The 19,552-nt window shown below is 52.6% G+C and overlaps 1 protein-coding gene across 2 annotated transcripts in view; it reads left to right on the forward strand.

Moving 5' to 3' along the window:
* Window positions 1–15,311, forward strand: part of NDEL1 (nudE neurodevelopment protein 1 like 1) — a 29,558-nt gene extending 14,247 nt beyond the window's left edge. Inside the window, exons 5-10 of one of the 2 annotated variants that reach the window (XM_075560916.1) lie at window positions 490–626; window positions 2,176–2,349; window positions 2,848–2,939; window positions 7,355–7,506; window positions 10,874–10,908; window positions 14,189–15,311. In XM_075560916.1, coding sequence (XP_075417031.1) covers window positions 490–626; window positions 2,176–2,349; window positions 2,848–2,939; window positions 7,355–7,506; window positions 10,874–10,908; window positions 14,189–14,196 — 598 coding nt within the window. In that variant the 3' untranslated portion in view covers window positions 14,197–15,311. The remainder of the gene's footprint in view (window positions 1–489; window positions 627–2,175; window positions 2,350–2,847; window positions 2,940–7,354; window positions 7,507–10,873; window positions 10,909–14,188) is intronic. The other variant, XM_075560915.1, reaches the window with a different exon arrangement.
* Window positions 15,312–19,552: the final 4,241 nt, after the last annotated feature.

A 19,552-nucleotide genomic window follows, 5' to 3' on the forward strand; every position in this document is an offset into this window, starting at 1 on the left:
AATGGTTCTCGGAGCGTAGGCCTGGGATCCCAGTGTATGATAACGGGTCATGGGCAGCCTGGTACAAACACTGTTCTGGGCTATCTGTCAGACTTAGCCACTTTGGAATGAGACCTGGGTCTTGGCATTTTAAATAGATTTCTAGTTAATATTTACATAATCTAAAACGACTGCACTTTTCTTCCTGAAAAGTGTACACACTTGATTTTATTGGTTTTAAAACCCAATGGGGATACACAGCATGAATGAAGTACCCTTCCTTTAAGAAATTTAGCTGGGGACCTAAAGAGACTACACTATGTTGGCTGTCCCCAAATGATAGCAGACACACTGAATGCCCGAGGGTCAGAGGGGTGAGGTCATTCCCTTTGAGGTGAGCAGGGCGGTACAAATGGTAGGAGCCGCACCAACAATCCCTTTGTGTTTGTTCTTTGCACACGTTAGTTAGTTAGTTAGCCTGTGGACTTTAATCTCTCCTTTTCTTTTTAGGGCAACGATAGTTTCCTTGGAAGACTTTGAGCAAAGGCTAAATCAGGCCATTGAACGAAACGCATTTTTAGAAAGTGAGCTGGATGACAAGGAGTCTTTGTTGGTCTCTGTGCAGCGGCTAAAGGACGAAGCACGAGGTAAGTCTAGCACCGAAACAGTGCTCGTCTAGTCAGTCCTGGTGCTTCTGAAGACAGCGCGCCAAGTACACTTCAAGACCAACTTTTTTAAAAGTTAGGCTTTTATGTACTTTTGCTAGGTACTTCGTTACGTGCTTTAATCTATTTTAGTACCTACGCCATCGACTAGGAGGTAGGTATGATTCCTTCTTATTAATGAGAAACTCAGGCACAGATAGTCTTGAGTTTGTCCAAGATTATACAGCTAGTTAGCTGGAATTTAAATGTTTTTTTCCCCAAAGCCTTCACCAGTATTGCTGTTCATATACTGTTGGCTCCACCCCCTTCCCCGTATTGCGTCCACCTGAACAGTTCTTTGTTATACAACGAATAGTAGGAGCTTTGGTGGTACTGCTTATGAAACAGTCAGCTGTCCGGGTTCATTGGCTTCTTGAAAACCTGTTCGCTCATGCCGCTTCCACTCTGGTGAGGGAGGATTTATTCAACCGAAGAGCTTCTCCTAACTCAACTGTTGTCCATAATATTTACCGGTATCATTTAAGAAGTTGGGGTAACACAACATTTGCCATTTTAGCAATCTTCACACACGCGTCCAGTGACGTTCAAATGGCTCGTCTTGTTCAGCTGTCACCATTCCTGAATCTGCCCACCACCCTCAGGCGACAGCTGCTCCTTGACCTGCAGCGCATCTCCCCCTCGCCCGCCCTCCCCCGTGGCTCCATACACTCCGATCCCTATACATTTGCCTATCCTGGACGGCTCGCGTCAGCGGGCTCTTACAGCACCCACTGCCTTTTTGTGACCGATGATCTCAGGAAAATGCTCTCGAGATTCAGCCTTGTTGTAGCATGTGTTGTGAATGTATTCGGCTGCCCTTTTAAACATACATAAACTATAGTTGCATAACGAGCTTAAAAATTCAGTATTGGAAATCCAATACTGGTTTTGGATTCTTTCTAAAATAGAATATTTCCAAGTGGTAATGAATGAAAAGTACCAGCCACTTTAAATGATACACATGCACTTCATTGGTGTTACAGTAATTCCAAGACTCAGTTCACCGACAAGGAAACGGCGTTGGTGAGGGATGCTTTTGTACTTGCCGCGCAGGCTCGCTCTGGCTGGGTGTAGCGTCGAGTGTGTAGCCCCTGCGCCACTGGGACTCCCTGCACGGGCTCACTCTGAGTGCCACGTTGGACTGCGTCCTGTCAGACTCAGTCTCCTCTCAGGGAGTCTGCAGCAAGTCAGAGCGACCCCACGCACGGGACACAGTGGAGGTGTCTCTGACAGCTTCTGCGGGAACAGAAAGCCTCATCTTTCTCTGGAGGAATGGCTGATGGGCTTGAACTCTCGCAGCACGTTTAAATTCTCCAGTATTTAAAAATGTGTAGAGGTAGACACCTATATCAATGAAAGCTGTTAAATGGGAAGTTCATTTTTGAGTCGTAATCTGGGAAAACTGTCTGTATGGCATTTTCAAGTATTACTTTGCCCACCACGTTTGCTCCCGCCAGCGAGTGTCACTCCCTGTGTTTGCAACATTTTGCAGATTTGAGACAAGAGCTAGCAGTTCGGGAAAGGCAACAGGAAGTCACTAGAAAGTCGGCTCCCAGCTCGCCGACCCTCGACTGCGAGAAGATGGCCTCTGCCGTCCAAGCGTCGCTCTCTTTGCCAGCCACTCCGGTTGGCAAGGGGGCAGAGAGCAGTTCTCCGCCACCCAAAGGTGGGTGAGCCGCTCCCGCACTCCTTCCTGCGGCGATGGGGGCTGATCAGTTTAAGGTGGTGTGCTGATGGGGTCTGGAAGCAGAAATCTCAACACGAGAGCACCACTCCTCCTATCCAGTTGAGGGGAAATGCGATCGTATTTAAAATAGCATTAATCGCTAATACGATTGAGGACACTGCTACTCAGAGTTGCAGATATTGGCATGACCTTTTAAGCAATGGTAGCAATTCTGACAATGAAAAAGTAGGTCTGCCCTCTAACCAGCAGCCCTGTCTGAAGAGTCTCTTGAGGAAGACACGTGTCCCTGCTGCATCATTCGGGATGATGGAGCACTGCTGCCATCTGAGTGTCCAGCAGTGGGAGCGTCGTCACTCTGCACGCTGCCCATCGCTGGGGATGCTGTATTGGTTTTGCACTGACTGTCAACAACAACCCTAAGTATACGGGGCATGGGCGGACGGCAAGTGTACTCACGCCCCTTTCATTTTTCTCTAGCTATACCAAATGGTTTTGGTACCAGTCCACTCACTCCGTCTGCTAGGATATCAGCACTCAACATTGTGGGGGACCTCTTACGGAAAGTAGGGGTAAGCATTTAATTATTTATCACGAGGTGTTGTCAACTGCCAGGGTACTGAATTATTTGTTCATTTGTATTCTGGAGGAAGAAAGGATACCTTTCTGTGGGAAAGGCTGTAATTAGGCCGAGAAACCAAAGCCTCGGGACTGATGGGACTGGTCCAGACCCACCCTCCGCCAGGGCTCAAGCCTGTCCCCCCAGGCTATTAACTTACAACCTTGGGGTTCTCTCTACATCTCGGCCTAAAGTACAGGAGGCTTCAGAAAGTTCATTAAAAATAGAGTGAAAAGATCCTGGGATTTTCTACAAACTTTGCCTGTCAGACCCCTGAGTGTCTGCCACAACCTTCTAATCTTGTGGGATGTTTTTTGTGTGCACGTTCCGTTTCTTTGTTTGACTGCTCTCTGCCATCCTCTGGTCATTCCATGGCAGCTAGTGCTGTCGCTTTCTCCTCAGAGAGTGGACTTTTGAAGCATTTAACTTGTTTTTTGCGCATGCAGGTTTTCACTCAGGAAAACGCCGCTCTCTGTTGTTCTGCTCAGCCTCTGCGTTCGCCTTCCTCGTCTGTCGCCTTCCAAGGGTGCTTGTGTCGGGATGCTCACCTTTTGGGCTCATAAAATCGATTATTTATCGGAGTGGCTCTAGATTTAAATATAGATTTAACTTTATAACCTTTGATATAAAAAGCAATGTGCAGAAATTATTCCTGCAGTACATTAACAAATCTTTCCTCACTCTCTAGGAAAACCAGGTACTTTGGTGGTTTTTGTATTATTTTTGTTGTATGAGTTGTATTTACCCCTATAATTCAAAATACTTTGCTTACTTTTCTTTTTTGATTTACTAACTTTAAGCAAAAATATGAAGCTTTTTCTCCCCTCCTCTCAGTTTTGTGCTTTTTCTAGTGTTACTTGTTTTTACAACTTGAACCTGCTGAAACTTTTGTTTCTGAATAGTAGGTGCCTATATTTCTCTTTGCTCCCTCTCAGTCACTTTTGGTCTTTGTCCTTGACTTCTCTGTCGGTTGATTCTGAACACTGGAAGCTGTTGTTGTTCGGTGCCGGTGAATAAGTTCCAACTCAGAGTGACCTCATGCACAACCGAGTGAAACACTGCCCGGTCCCGCGCCTTCCTCTCAGCCATTCTTATGTTTGAGCCCATTGCCGTGCCCATTGTGTCCGTCCATGTCTCTGAGGGCCGGCCTCTTTTTCACTGTACCTCCACTTCTCCAAGCCTGATGTCCTCCAGGGCCTGGTCTCTCCTGGTAATACGTCCAAAGTGTGTGCGACACAGTCTTGTCCTCCTTGCCTCTAAGAGCACTCCTGCTGTTGTTCTTCTCAACGCAGGCTTGCTGGTTCTCCACGCTACTTTCTATATCCTTGGATACCCCCACGGTTCAAGTGCATCCCATTGTCTTCAGTCTTCCTTATTCCACGTCTAACTTTCACGAGTGTATGAGGCGATTGAAAGTCCTCTAACATGGGTCAGGGCACCGTAGTCCTGGAAGTTACACCCTGGCTTTTTGACCCTTTGGAGAGGTCTAAGGCAGCACGTCATCATTAGTCGTTAGCGCTCTGGACGGCGGCTCCCGTGAGCGTTGACAGTGGCGAGTCGCAAGTGGTACTAACTGCGCACTCACGGAGGACGACGTTGACTCCTAGGTCTTTGTATGTGCGCCTCTCAAAGGAGAACGGCTTCAAGAATTTGTTCGTACGCTGCCGTTTACTCAAAATCCTCTTGGGGCTTCGTTGTGTCCACATCTGTAACACAGCTGACCGTAGGCGTGTTCTTTTCCCAGCAGGTCTCCTGACTTTCACCTTCCTTTCACAGGAAGCAGCCCCTTGCTGCCCTCTCCACTCTGCCCAGGGCCCTCCTGAGCCCTCTGCAGTAGACTGTTGGGTTAGTTCTGCCTGGTGCCCTGTCCCCGCCCCCTCCCCACCAGCCACCATCTGTCTCTGCTCCTTGATCCTTGTGATTGGAATTTGCACATTTCATGCCCTGAGATTTAGTGCTTGAAAGTGAAACTTGGAGCCCTGACCTAGTTCATCCATTCAGCGGAGAGTCAGTCTTCCAAAATATCATCAAAATCTTTGCTGTTAGCTGCCAGCCCGGCTCCCCACGCCCCTTCAATGTACCTATGCCTATTTCTTTTAATATTAAAAAATTTTTTTGGCTACATAACCCATTGACTTGAACTGGGTTCCCCAGCCCCACTGGTGCATCCTTTAGCATGGAGAGAACGCAGGGCACCTGATGGAGACCTGTGTGGTTTCCCTCTCTCACCTGCCCTGGCCTCCAGTGCTCACTTCTGTGTGCACTCGTTCCTCCTCCTGCTCCCTGGGGAAGGGGCGCATTCCTGTCTGTGGCTCCTCTGTCCTTTGGTGCTTTGGGTTCCATTCCTCCCGAACTCTTCTTCCTTCATTTCTTCTGTAGCTCCTGCCTTTCTCGTGAGAATGCACATTGACATTTACATGCGACATTCAGGTAGGCGCTCTGAAACACACGCTTTATGTGACATTTATGTGTTCAGACCAAACCCATGGCCTTGAGCTGATCGCGACTCAGAGTCACCCTCTACAGCGTGCCAGGGACCTCTCTCCCATGGAGTGGCAGATGGGTTTGAACCACCGACCTGTCATAATTTTGATATTTAACAGAGCAACAATACAAAGTTGCTCTTTCCTTTCACTTGACCAACCTCTGTGTTCCATCCTGCTGCTTTCCTTCTCAGCCGCCCGGTCTGGAGTGGACCCACATTTGCTGAGAGCCCTTGAATTGCGGGTGCCACTGAACTGCCCAGCCAGCGGTGGCTCTCCTGGCTGGACTTCACTGGCTGCATCCAGCGTGGACTGTTTCCTTCTGAACATGTTCTTCCTCTGCTGCTTTGGTGCAGTTGCGTGGTCTCCTGCCTACCGTCTGTCTGCCCCTCCTGGTTTCTCTGCCGCACCTATCTTTGTGGGTTTCACGGAGAGTGCTGATCGGAGGGTTCATGACCGTGCCTGTCCTGCCACTCAGTGCGGCTGTGCCCTGAGTCTGCACTGGACACTCCCCCCTTCCCTCCGTCCTGCTCCGGCACGTCTCACAGACAGGCAGACAGCTGGGCCTGCCTCAGCGTTGGAATGAACACGCGGCGTGGCTTGAGGGTCGGCAGTCTCTGGCTTGTAATTTCTACTGCGTGCCTGCCTCAGACGCGCCTGCAAGGTCATTGCCTGGCTTCCTCCTTCCCCTGCTGCCTCCGTGGCGCAGGGTTCTTTTAGCAGAAGAACAGAGTCGACACAAAATAGGGTTTGGTCTGTCTTTATGACGTTTTTTAAAAATAGCATTCACTGAAGTCAAGTGGTGGTGGGGGGGGGGGGTTACAAATGGAATTGTCCAAGTGAAGTTTTCGGGGGTGTCAAAAAGTTTGTGGGAAAATGGAATAGAAGGATACAGAATTCCCACAGACTTTGGATGGTCGTCGTATATTAGCTTCTGATTTAATCTGTCTTTGCATTCCTGATCCTTTAATCTAATTTGAATGGACTCTATTTCTTGTCTTATCCTTGCTCACACACACCCGCCCCCAGCCCCCGTTTTGGATCTGTTTTCCTTTTTCTGCCTTGACCAGACATGTATACGATGAAAATATCTGAGAACCCCCTGTGGTCGTCATGCGGTGCTGAAGCTCCGTGCGCTTCAGTGACAGGTGCTGAGCGAGCACACCCTGTTTAAAGCACATGCTGAGGAGCTGGTGTCCTTGCCAGGGGATGTTGACTGATAAGCAAGATGTCAGTTAGCTGTCTGACACCGAACACTTAGAAGTGAAATGGCTTTACGTTCCCTGTGAGGTGGTAGACATGCCCTCGTCTGTTCAGGTTCTGATATAGTCGGAAACAACCCCAGGCCGAGGGACCCAGAAGAAGAATGGGCTGTGCTCAGAACCAAGCAGAACGCTTCTTCACAGTGCTGCTCCTCCCTCCAGCCACACACACGCACTTGCTCACCGACTCACAGTCCACGACCAGAAGGCATGGGCAGATCCTGGGCCAGTTTTCTTCGTAGGGAGTCGAGGGTTCTCGCAGTGTCCCTCGGTGGTACGGAGGGGTACATACTGACTCCTCCTCCCGGCTGCAAAGGGAATGACTGTGATTGGCCAGCCTGGGAGGCTGGCGGGCTGCTCGTTGGGCAGCAGTTGGGGCCCCCGTTGCTCTGCAGGAGAAAGGGGAGGCCATCTTTATCCTAACAGTGCACAGCCGCGGAGGCCCAGTGGGGACAGTTAGGCTGGGAATCAGAACCACTGGACGGCAGTGGGTCTGGGTTTTGTTTTATTTTTAGCAGCGAATGAAGTGTGAGTGTTGGAACAGAAATGGTTTGAGATGCCACGTTTTATGTGCAACAAGCACTGCTTTGACGAAGCAATCATCCCGTCTTCCTTTTTTCCAGGCTTTAGAGTCCAAGTTAGCGGCGTGCAGGAATTTTGCCAAGGACCAAGCGTCACGAAAAGCCTATCTTTCAGGGAATGTGAACTGCGGGGTGCTGAATAGCAACGGCGCCAAGTTCCCGCGTTCAGGGCATACGTCTTTCTTTGACAAAGGGTAAGTCCCGGCATGACCAGCGGTCCCTTTCTGAGGAGTGGAGTTACCGTTTCCCCCAGCTTTTACAGGCAGCTTACTGCAGCTTCCCACTTGGAAGTCTGTTACCGCTCACACCTCAGGGACCATGCCCAGAGGAGTCAGTTGCTGTGGTAACCTCAGCCGAAGCTCCTGCCCTGGGAGGCAGTGACTGAGATACAGATGACGCGCCAGGGCCCTCCTCAAGGAGCTCCGAGCCGGCAGACTTCCGTAGCACAGAGAGAGAACCCGGCAACCACATCGATGCCACTCTGCCACGAGGCACCTTCAGATGGATTTGAGAATGCTGTGCAGCCCGTAGTATTCTGAGACTGCAGCAGTTACTTGTCAGAGCGTAAACTTCTTGTGATACAAAGAGAAAGCCATAGGTACATGGGCTCATCAATATATGAATTCCCGTCATTCCTGCGCTTGCAAAATCTCAGTTTTATGTGTCTTCTGTCGGTACATTGCATTTCTAATCCAAGAGTAAGAATGCTCACACAACTTGTCATCATATGCTTGAGCATGGCTGTGCATTAGAAGAGCATTCTGGTAGAAACCATGCAGCAGAGGAAAGTCAGTGCTCTTGGCACCATCTTCCAGCACCTTTGTCTCTCCCATGCTGGCTAGAATGGCACAGAAGCACCAGCTAGTAGCAACGACCCCAGAGAGACGAGATGCAGCAGCTGTGGTGGTCTGAAAGCTGCCGAGGGCTCGCACGGAGGTGCCGCTCAGCACCACGCCCTGCAGGACTGATGCGCCAGAGCATGGCATCCCACCTCACTTCCTTTCTTCTTTGGAAAATGAGTGGAGCCTCAAGATTTAATTGCCTTGATAATAAATCAGGATGAAGCTAAGGATTGAATCGTTTCGCCCTTTCTCGCCTTGCTGCCACTTCTGAGTCGAAGGTGGCTGCAGCCCTTCAGCCAGCCCTGGCCCAGAGCTGCAGCTGGCTCACCATGTCCCCGCTTGGGCATGGTTTCCTGGTGTAGCTAGTCCCCTTCTAGAAAATGGGCTTAGCCTGCTCTGCTTCCTGCCTCAGTGCTCCTCTGCCTCCGTGCTGCTTTCTCGCGGCCTGTGCGGAGCCTTTGTCCTGCGGCTGCTCTGCCCTCTGCGGGCCTGCTGCCCCAGAGGCTCTGCTGGCAGCAAGGCCTTGGGCTCTAGGAACAGTCCCGTGCCTGTGGGGTGGGAGGTGTCCTCCTGAATGGGCGGGCGTCCAGGCGGGGCAGCTACCTGGTTAGGGCCTGGGCTGGAACAGCCTCAGAGGCAGTTTTCTCAATTATTTTATGTATTTATGTTTTTCACGAAAGCAGTACAGGTAATGCTTTGGAAATTTCCCTACTTTTAAAAGGTGCTTGTTTGTCTGTTTTCCTAGGAGATCATGGCCTGTTGAGGGAGCCCCATTCGTAAAGGCTGCTGTTTGGCCATCTTTGTTGAATGGAGGACTCTGGGTTTCTCAGGAGCATCTCCACTTCATTAAGGGCAGATCCCCTCCCAAAGAACATTAACATATCCATCTATAACCAGCCCTTTGTTCTCCCTGTTGGAATCCCTCAGGTGGGGATGCCCGAGGTCGGGGGGTTCCCGGCAGAGTGGAGGCAGCAGTTTTACACTGCAGTGGTAACTGGAATAGCTAGAGACTCTCTTATGAATGTTGAAACAGTACCTGCTTGTTTAGTTAACTGCCAGTAGAATGGTCATTCGTCTGTGTCTAGGATTGTATTTCCTGGTGGGCCCTGGGCGCCCGTGACTCTGAGAACAGATCTGCAGTGGAGTCGGAGTGATGGACAGATGCCTGAGAAAGGCATGAGGTGGGAGCTGGTCCTAGTCTTCCGGAGAGACCGTTCCCACTGGACTCGTGATGTAGAGTGCCAGGATCTGGAAACGCCCGTGTGCCCCAAGCCAGGAATGACTGTGCTCTGTTCAGCTAGTTAGCCCCTGGGGACACCCAGCTCAGATGCAGAGGTAGCCTGTATTTCCAGAACTGATCCTGGAAATGAATTTTCTGATTACCTCCCCTCCCTGCTGTCCCCTCCGCTGCCATCCAGTCAATTCTGACTCCACCAACCTGTGGACAATGGGGACCTGGCCCGTGGGGTCCATGGAATGCTCCGTGGGAGCTGACTGCCTCTCCTTTCTTGCATGGAGCAGCGGGTAGGTGTGAACCACCAACCTCTGGGTTAGCAGCCCAGTGCTTAACCCATTGCCCCCAGGCTCCATTTCCATCGTATGGAAACCATTTCATGTGGCTTCATTTAATCAGTACAAATTTCACACTGTACTGTCTGTATTCCAAATCAAATATGCTTTTGTGGGTGGCTTTTTCTGAAGTTGTTAAGTGGCGACAGGTTAGGAGCTCCGTGTGCATTTATACAGAATAACTTCCCGGGTAGCTTTGTCCGGTCGCCTCATCCCTGAAGACACTCAGTGGTGGGCTTTGCTTTGTCCTCGACTGGCCCATGGCTCTGTTCTGTCTCTGGCTTTGCTCTGGCCAGTCGGTCGGCCTTTCTAACCTCTGGCCTTTCTTCCTGCTGACAGACTGACCGACTACGTAAAAACCGGAGTGGTGTATACTGACTGGGGGGAGCTCACCTCCCTGCTCCATTGAAGAAAGCCCAGCCAGGCGTACAGAAGCAGGCCGAGAGGTGTGGCTTAATGTCAGCCTGCGGGAGAGCACCCCACTTCCAGAGCCTCTCCAGGGTGCTCTAAGCCCCACCTGCTCCGGAGATTAGCATGGCCCGCGCAGATTTGGAAGGGCTCCTCAACGGACTAAGAAAGCACGGCCAGGAGCCTGTCTGGCCGCGGCCTACAGTTTCACCGGAGGGCCATCGGGGAGAGTCACCGCAGCGTGCGTGCGCGGGTGCACGGACACGCATGCACCTCCGTCAGAGCTCCAGGGGCAAGGAAGCAATCCTCATCCCTTACTTACATAGGACTGTGTGTTTCCTGCGTCCAGGCAGTATAGTCAGCTTGACGGGATTCAAGAATATTTAAAAATTCTGTGTATCCAAGGGTTTCAGGGAAGCGAGCCTTTGACTGGTCTCTGGTCTGTGCCAGTCCTTAAACTATGGGCTGCTCCCCCTCCCCACACCGTGTTGTCTGTTCCCCATCCCCCCGTGGTCCTCATGCCCGCCCTCCACGAGGGCCATGTGTGTGCAGGGCCGCCCCTTGAGTGCGCGCAGAAGCCTCCTTTTCTCTAGGCCTTGCCTTACATCCGTGCCTAGCCATAGCTTCATTTTTGTAAGCCCCTGGCTTATTTTGGGCTGCATGTGAGTGGACGATGTATTGGGCATGATGTGAAAATAGTACCTGCATTACTGTTTAATGCCTTTTTTTGTTTCCTTATTAGGCAAGAAAAAGTCATATTCCCCACGTTGTTCATGGGTAACTGAATTTGTTTGCTGTGCTCTTGCTCATTCTCTTAATCCACGGTGTGCGGTGGAAGCTCATTAACCGAAACCCAAACTGGTTTTACTAACTGCATGGGGCTGGCTCAGCTTCAGCCACTCACAGCCCACGCGGGGTGGTCCAGTTCCTGCGTGACATGATGGTCCAGGCAGACCCCGGCTTACAAACGCCCACCACCCTTAATTACGGACCAGCCAGAATGCGAGGAACCAACAGTGTTCGTATTGTTCCCACATTCTTACCAGTTACCAATGTTTCAGTCTAGCTGGCTATGTGGCTTTCATGGTCTACTCTATATGCCATGACAGATGTTTCACTGTCCTTTAGTTAGCTGCCGTACCTAACAATTGCAACTTATGCGTGCGAATTCGGCTTGCAGACTTAGGGACAGACCTCATTTGTAATCCAGGGGCTGCCTGTACACCGTTACTATTAGTCAGCGGTTCAAACAAAAGCCCCCTCGTTGTGCATGTCCTGGGGCAATGTGGATCGCATGGCTGGTGGCCCTCCTGATGGGAGGTGAGGTACCAGGAGGCCAGCTGGGAGTTGGGGGTCCCCGCCAGGCTCTTCCCATTGCCCAGTGTCTTCTGTTTTCTCAAGAGCGTGGAGCCCCGGGACCACCCTCTCCTCTGACTCCCCTCATCTCCAGCCTGCAGAGCCTGGGCAGAGGGCGGCGCCGAGCTCCCATTAACTGGGGAGGCCGGCTGCGCTGGGCCACTTTGGTCCGTTTCCTTCTCTCTCTCTCTCTCTCTCTCTCTCTCTCTCTCTCTCTCTCTCTCTCTCTCTCTCTCTCTCTCTCTCTCTCTCTCTCACTCTCTCTCTGTCTCTCTCCTCCACAGGTCGGCAGTGCTCATCCTTGTCTGTTGTATGCGGTTTATCACCTGACTAGCTTCTAAATGTACTGCTTCCTGTTTTGCTTCTTTCGTTGTCATTTTATGACCCGCCTCAGCTCCGTTTCTTAAAGCTGGCGGGAAGGCGATGCCTTTCAGTTTCTGGAACCTTTCCTCCACTTAGAGGAGCCCCGCACATGCCGGTCTGTCTCCATTCTGCCCCGTGTTGTCCACTGGGACGTCTCCCTTCGGCTCTTCTGTTGCTTCCTGAAGCTAGGTGTGCATAGAGCCAGGCCTCTTCTCTGCAACCCTTCTCCACTGCACACCTTCGTAGTCCCCTGGAGTAGTGACCCTTCTAGACGGAGAATCCCACCGACAGGGCCAGCTTGACGTTTCCTCTCCTCTCTTACTTGCCTTCTCTTGGCACAGGGAGAGAGAGAGGTGTGCGGAGGGCCCCCAGCTGAATGTTTGTGCTGACTCGACCCCACCCACCTTCAGATCCAGAGTGCCCATTTCTGCCCCCACCTTCCCTAGTGTGTGCTCTCCTCTCGGCTGGATCGCACGCTCATTTGTCCCCGCGAGAGCTGACCAGGGCTGGGAACGCCGAGCGCTTGGTGCCCTCTGACCAGGAGCAGACGGGGGTTAGGGAAACAGCTTGGGCTCTGGGGCCAAGCTGTGGGGCTGAGTCAGGTCACTGGCCTTGTATTGCTTTGGTTTCCTCATCAATGGAGCAGTGGGATTGAACTTGATGTTCCTTCAAGGCCCACCTGGCTGCAAAATGCCAGAAGCTCAACTTGAACCTGCCCGTGGAGCCATGGCACAGGTGCTGCTTTTGCTTACTTCTGTGGACGGTTGCTGGGTCTCCTGTGGAGTTGGGAGGCTGCCTCCTGTCCACCTGCCCGGCTCTCATGATCTGTGGGGGCAGGGAGTTTGATGTCCACACAGTAAAGCGGAGGCATCCCTATTTCCATGAGAAGCAGGCTTGGGGAACAGAACACTGGGAATAGTCAGACAGATGACAAGTAGGAGTTATTTTGCGGGGCGACAGTGGAAAATGGGACCTGGCCCTGTCTCCTGGGCAGGGCGTCTTGGGAGGCCGGGAGGAGATGAAGGAAAGGTGACGAGACTTCACACTTAGATTCAAGCCAGAGGGAAGAGGAGAAAGGCTTGAGCCGAGACTGGAGCGCACAGGGAGAGGGCTGCTCTCGTCGGCTCCCCCGCCCCCCGTCCCCTGTGGCCCGAGGGGCAAGCTTAGTGGCAAACTAGAAATGCGCTCAGTTGTGAGAATTGGGGCTCTGAATACCGTGGGCTTGGACCTGGACGGGGGCCATTTGTGCAGGCTTTGCCAGCCTCTTTCTGTGAGCGGACTCTTAGCTCTCCAGCTGTCTGTGGGGAGCATGCTGTCTGCCCTCGTCCTTGAGCGCCCCCTCCCTCCGACCCCAGTGAGCACAGCGAGGGGCAAGTGTGGGATTGCCAGTGGGACCAAGCGTCCGAGGGCGTCTGTGGAGCGGCTGAGGAGGCCGTGCACTCACGCCTTGGCTGCTTCGGGAGCCTGCACTCGCAGGGCTGGGCTGGGCTGGGCTTTCGGGCGCTGGCTCTCCACTGCGGGTTCTTGTGCTGGGCTGGCCTGTTGCTTTGAGTTGGCAGACGTCTAACCAGGTGGCATTGCTTATTTAATAGTTTGAAAATGTAATTTCTCTCCTTGTTAAAAATACTTTTGCACACTGCAGGAGATTTGGAAAATAACAAAGGTGTACTGAAATAAAACTTACCCAGACTCAGAGGGAAGAAAAGTAACTATTGTTAAATTTTCCTTCTAGGATATATGAGGGGACTTCAAAAAATTCATGGAAAAGTGGGATTGAAATATAATGGAAATTTTCCATGATCATTTAGAACTCCTTCATAGATGCTTTTTTTGTACACACACAGACAGCTCCCCCGATGTATGTTACAGATTAGCTGTCTATTTCAGGGCTGAGCATCTGCGTCTAGAATATGTCATATGACTTTGGCCCCTCCCCTCCCCAATTCCACATACACAGTGTGTTGGTAACCTGCTTCATTTTCCACTTAGCGTTGATATAGAATAGTTTCTATGCTATTAAAGTTGTGGTAAAGTGTGTTTTGATGGTTATCTAGCCCTTCGCCATCCAGTGTTACTGGGTGTGCAGTCGGAGGATCTCTCTCTGTGTCAGGGCTGCCCTAGAGAAAGTGGGAGGGTGGCCACAGAGCCTGGGAGAAGCTGCCGGGAGGGGATCCTGCGATCCGCCCCCCGGGCTCCCGACTCTCAGCTCTGGCCATGGGAATGCACACTGGGCCAGGAAGAGGGAGAGTCTGGGCAAGAGATGCGTTGACGGCTGCTTCAAGAGCGATTTGAAGTGACAGTGTCTCTCTCTCCCCTGCCCCCTCTGGTCATCCCACAGGGCAGTGAACGGCTTTGACCCAGCTCCTCCTCCGCCTGGCCTAGGCTCCTCTCGCCCCTCGTCGGCCCCGGGGATGCTGCCTCTCAGTGTGTGAGTGCCCGGCCTCCAGGTGGGGGCCTCTGCCCTCCTCCAGCAGCATCCCAGGACACCCACGCCTCACGCCTCGGTGCTGGGCCCAGCCCCATGCCCGCTGTCTGCCTCCCGGAGCTGGCAGACGGCAGGCCGCGTGCCGTGGCGGTGGCTGGGCCTGCCGGCTCCAGGACTCTGCGCGCTATCAATACTGGCTATTTTCTCTTCTCGCCGTAGTGCCGTTGGTTTCACATGATTGCACTTTGTGGTCACAAGGTGACACATCCGTGTATTGCTTGGTCACTGGATGCGGAAGTACCCATTCGTCACTCCATCCCATAGCCCACCCTGCTGTACTGATAGGACTTAGTTGTGTTTAGGACTTTACAAATCTGCTAGAAGTTCTCCCCTAAATCAGGCTGCTGTATAACCACCCGAGCTTCCTCCTGAGCAGTTCCAGTGCTCATGATCATGTGGCCCCCTCACCCTCCAACCGTTTGGGCCCGCCTTTGGGCCTGTTTCTTGTTTCTGGCAAAGAGTTGGAAGCTCACCGAACTCGGGAACAGATTCTGCACCTTCTGATTCACCTGAGCAGTTCTCATTCCATAGACCTGCCTCCCAGAGCAGCGACTCTCACCGGAGCCCAGACAGCAGAGGGGCCTCCGGGGCCGAGGTCCTCGGTGGGCCACACTCCGATGGCTCCCCTCCACGTGCCTCAGACTCGGAGGAGGGGCGGCGTCCTCCTCACCAGTGGCCTGGTCCGCCGCTGGCTGTCCCTGCACACCCTTTGATTACTCTCATGCTGCATTTACTGTTTACATTTGTTTTATTGTATATAGGTTTGTAAACATTATTGCCTAAGACCTTTGTATATAACTTGGGCTCTGTAGCGTTTATTTATTCAGAACTCATACGGCATGTTAATGACTTACGATGGTGGCCTACCCTGGGCAGCTGTATAGGATCATCATGTGGTTTAAAAAAGAAGGAAAAATGTTCCCCTTCTCCCTCCCAAATCTTTTAATGTGGAAACAATAAATTTCACAGAAAACAGGCTGAGATTGCTTTATTGGGGTCGCCCCCCACCCCCTTGAGAGGAGCTGGAGTACGCACACCAGCTAGATGGAGCGCAGCCAGGCGACAGTCTGGGGAGGGAGCTGGCTCTCGGGCTGTGGGCTTCTCAGCCCTCAGGAAGAGAGGAGGGGCCACACGGGTGGTCGCAAGACTTGACTGATTGGACTTGAGACATGTGTCCAGTGGGGCCAGTCTGACTGTATCAGGTTCTGCTTGCTTATAATAAACAGTGTAAGCCAACAGTGCAGTTGATTTACATTTGGAGACTGTAAAAGAATTCCTGAGTGACAACAAAACATTCAGTAGGCTACATGATCAGACTTCCTTCTGCCCTAATCCACATGCAGAGAAGCCTGCTGCTCCGAGCTGCTCCGAGGTTCCGCCCTCAGCTCCCCGGGAGCGACTAGTGTCACCTGGCGTGGCAGCTGCTGAGCGAGGCATGCCTTGTGGGTCTTTCTTCCTAGGGGCGTCAGCTGCCCAGGTGTGGCTCTCGGTAAAACCTTCAGGGATGGGCCAGGTTGGCTCGAGGGCCAATTGGTGGTGATCTCTGCCTAGAGGAATCTTTGAGAGAGCAAAAAACAAACCCTTGCCTCCGGATGTTTTCATTTTACCCCAGGCCAACATCTTCCCAAGTCACTAAGAACCAGCACACCCATTCCTTTCAGCCCAGAAACGACCCCACCGCCCCCACCAACCCGGCTAAGAGCCAGGATCTTAGGGCTGTTGGGACTGTGTGTGTGTGTGTGCGCACGTGCGGGGCTTCAAAAAGTTTGCGGAAAATATTCTGTTTTCTTTGAGTTCCATTTTGCTATAAACTTTTGGAAGCCGGATAAGCAGGTTTGGCCCTCCGTCTCCAGGAGAGAGAGTGGCGCAGAGCTTGTGACTCGCCTGAGCTCGCGGCCTACTTAGTGGCAGTCGGGATGGGAAATGGGGCCCGAGGCGGCTGCTGGACTCACCACCTTTCCAGAGGCCTCGCTGGCCTTAGTGCCGAGATGGGTCTGGGCCCCCAGCAGAGGAACTGAGCTAGAATGCGTGGCAGTGACTACTGCCCCCGTGGAAAGGCTTGCGCGAAGGCTGGTGGGTCGCCAGGACGTGCATGGTGAATCAAGGCCTAGGTGATGTCCAGCTCAGGTGCAGGACCCTTTACTCAACCGGTTTCGATGGAGCTATGAAACAGCAGGTCTGGGCTAAGACGTGATTGAGCGAAAGCAGCCCACACAGCACTGCATGTACCAAAGTGCTCGACACAATCGATGTCTGTATGGATTGTGAGAAGAGTTGTGTGAGCCCCTAATAAAACGATAAACAAAAAAGAGCAGCCCACACAAGCCACACACCCATGGCCCTCCCGCCTAGAAGCCAGGCAAAAAGGTAAACTTACTCCTGGAGCCACTAGAAGCCTTGCCTGACTCTAACAATACGTGCTAGAAAAATTTCCCACTTAGGGGATGGTGCCCAGTGACAGCGAGGAAACAATTCAGCTGCAAGACTATCTGATGGTGGGGAAGCGGATGCGTCTATAGAACCGGGACTCCACAGAGCCGACGGGAACACGCTGGGAATGGTCTGTGGGAAAAGACAAGATAGATGCGTGTGAACATCGCAGCACTGTGAAAAGGCATGCTCGCTAAAAAGATGAAATAGAGAAATGCAATTAGTTTATTTGCAGGTTCTTGGGTTTTTCCATAGAGTTGTCCTAATTGCATTAAAAAACCAACAACAACAAAACCCAAACCCACCGAGAATGATTTTCTTTGCCTCCACTGCCCTGCTGACCTCTGCTGGGAAGTCCCAAGGTCTTGCCCCTTGTCACCAGGCAGTGCTGTCTGCTGAGAAGAGACACTACAGTATTTCATACTCAAGACACCGACGAGCCGATAGACACCTTTATTTCCTGAGCCATTAAGAACAGCATCCCGACGAGAACTAGGAAATGCTATCATGTAGATTTATTTATTGAGTTCCTTTATGCCTTTTAAAGACAGACTTGCCTCCTAACTCCCATAACTCCTGCACAGGCGGTTCCCTGTGGCCTGCTTCCGGAGCAGCAGGGCCGGCCTTTTGCATGACTGCCCCCTGGCGAGGCAGCGTTTCTGGGAAGGCTGCTGACGCCCATTCTGCCCGTTTTGATGCCGTTATTGCTCTTACTCGGAAGGGTCAGGCAGTGGCACCCGAGTCCCAACTTCTGGCAACAGCCAGACAGGAGGGTTTAGATTTAAAAACACATGCATGTTGGAGTCCAGGCGAGATGGACGCTCGGCGGTGGAAGCTCCGCTCAGGTCCTGTGCCATCCTGAATAAGGCTGTTGGCGACTTTGAAACGAGAGACAGACCTCACTGCCTTAAGCAATCCAACCTGAACTAATCATCTCATTAAGAATGTAGACGCAAAAAAAAAAAAAAAAAAAAGAATGTAGACGCCTGGTCAAACTGCACACATCACGCGCATTGGCATCATCTTTCAAAACTGGCACCAGGGAACTATGCCTTCGGATAGCCATGGCGTCTGTTCTGATTCGAACAGAAGGAAACACCGCCCAGTCCTGTGCCATCCTCACACTTGCTCTTAGGTTGGAGCCCGCTGGTTTCAAAGGGGAAGTAGGCTGCCCCACTTGGCCCTGGCAGCTGGCATGGGACGTAGCTTCCAGCAATTTCAGACTGTGGGTAACGTGTGAACATGTTTTCCTGGGAAGGTGGGGAGGGGAGGTGTTCTGTGGTTCTTCCTGGAGTGACCAGGAGCCCTTAAAACAGGGTCCCCAACTTACTTTACCTGCTGCTCCCTTACCAGAGCCTCACGAACGGCATACTGGTGTACTAGAGCCACAATCAGGATAATGTGGGGCTGCCTGCCTTTGCAGGCCCCCCCCTCCCGCATGGTTCCAGCGGCCCCCAGGGGCGGCATCACCCACTTGGAGAAACACTGCCCTAGAGGCTACAGGAACCAGCCTCTCCACTGGCTGGCTGTTTATTTTTAGAGGGCGGAAAGTGGGCAAGAGTGGTCCCCAGAATGTGCCCACCCTGAGCTGTTTCCCTCCTCAATCCTGACAAGACACGCCTGTCCCCTGGCCACGCTGGCCTCCAGAGGAAGAGAGCCACGGACCAGTCATGCCCAGAGCCAGCAGGCAGGCTGGCTTTGACACCAGCTTGGCCACATGCCCCCGCATTTCTTAGCTGAGGTTTCCAGAGATGGGCCAGAGGGGCACAGGAAGGAGCCAGGATGGGGTGCTAGAGCCTGTGTGTGTGGCAGGAGTTTCACAGGAGCCAGCCAGGCGAGGGGTCTCGGTGGCCTAGTTATTCCTTCTCAAACGCCAGACTCCCTGCCGCTCGTAGCGACCCGACAGGGCAGAGTGGACGTGCTCTGCTGGGTCCCCAAAGCCTATGGGCGCCGACAGGCTCGTGGAGCTGGTAGTTTTGAACTGATGAAGCTGGCAGCCCAGCAGACGTGCCTGTGCAAGCAGCTCACGTTCACATCCCAGCAAGGCCTTGTCTAAACCCAGGGTTCCCCAGGTCCTGCCCCAAGTCCCGCTGAGCACAACCTCCAGGTCCGGAGTTTTGGACAACAAGCCCAGCTCCTAGACAGCCCCCCGTGTATGTGAAACACCCCACGCCAAACCCGGGGCTCACCGCCCACTCCCAGCAGCTCTACAGGACAGGGCAGGGCTGCCCGAGCGCTCCCCGAGAGGGCGGTGAGCAGCCCAACTCCTGACCACTGCACTACAGGGGCTCTCCCCACAAAGGCGCTATCCGACAATACAACCACTTCCCCGCAGGAATCAAGGACCGGGCCTAAGCCCCTCTCGTTTGTTTCTCCTCGTAGGCTGTTTTGGGAAACCGACATTCACCCCAGTGCAAGCAGCCAGTGGGGAAGAAGCGTGTCTCGCATTGCTGACCAGCTGGGTCGAGCCCAAACTCTCCCGGGTCGCCCGGCTCCAACAGCACGAACAAAATCTGAGGTGCAAGCAGGGTTCATGTGTGCCCAGTCAGCGCCGTTTGGGCACAAAAACACGCACAGACTTGAGACCCTTCAGCAAAGCCACTTGCCACTTCCCCAGGCCCAGACCCAGGCCGGCCCAAGACTTGTATGGAATAAACACAACCCTCAAGGAACCTTGCTTCCTCTCTGCGCGCTCGCTGCCCACCTCGTCCTAGCCAGTCTGCGGAGAGGCTCTGCCTGTGGGTCCGTCTCCACACAATCCCCCATAGGCATCCCACCCAGAATGCA

Source organism: Tenrec ecaudatus, chromosome 10 (assembly GCF_050624435.1).
Source record: "Tenrec ecaudatus isolate mTenEca1 chromosome 10, mTenEca1.hap1, whole genome shotgun sequence".
In the NCBI taxonomy this organism is placed as follows: domain Eukaryota; kingdom Metazoa; phylum Chordata; class Mammalia; order Afrosoricida; family Tenrecidae; genus Tenrec; species Tenrec ecaudatus.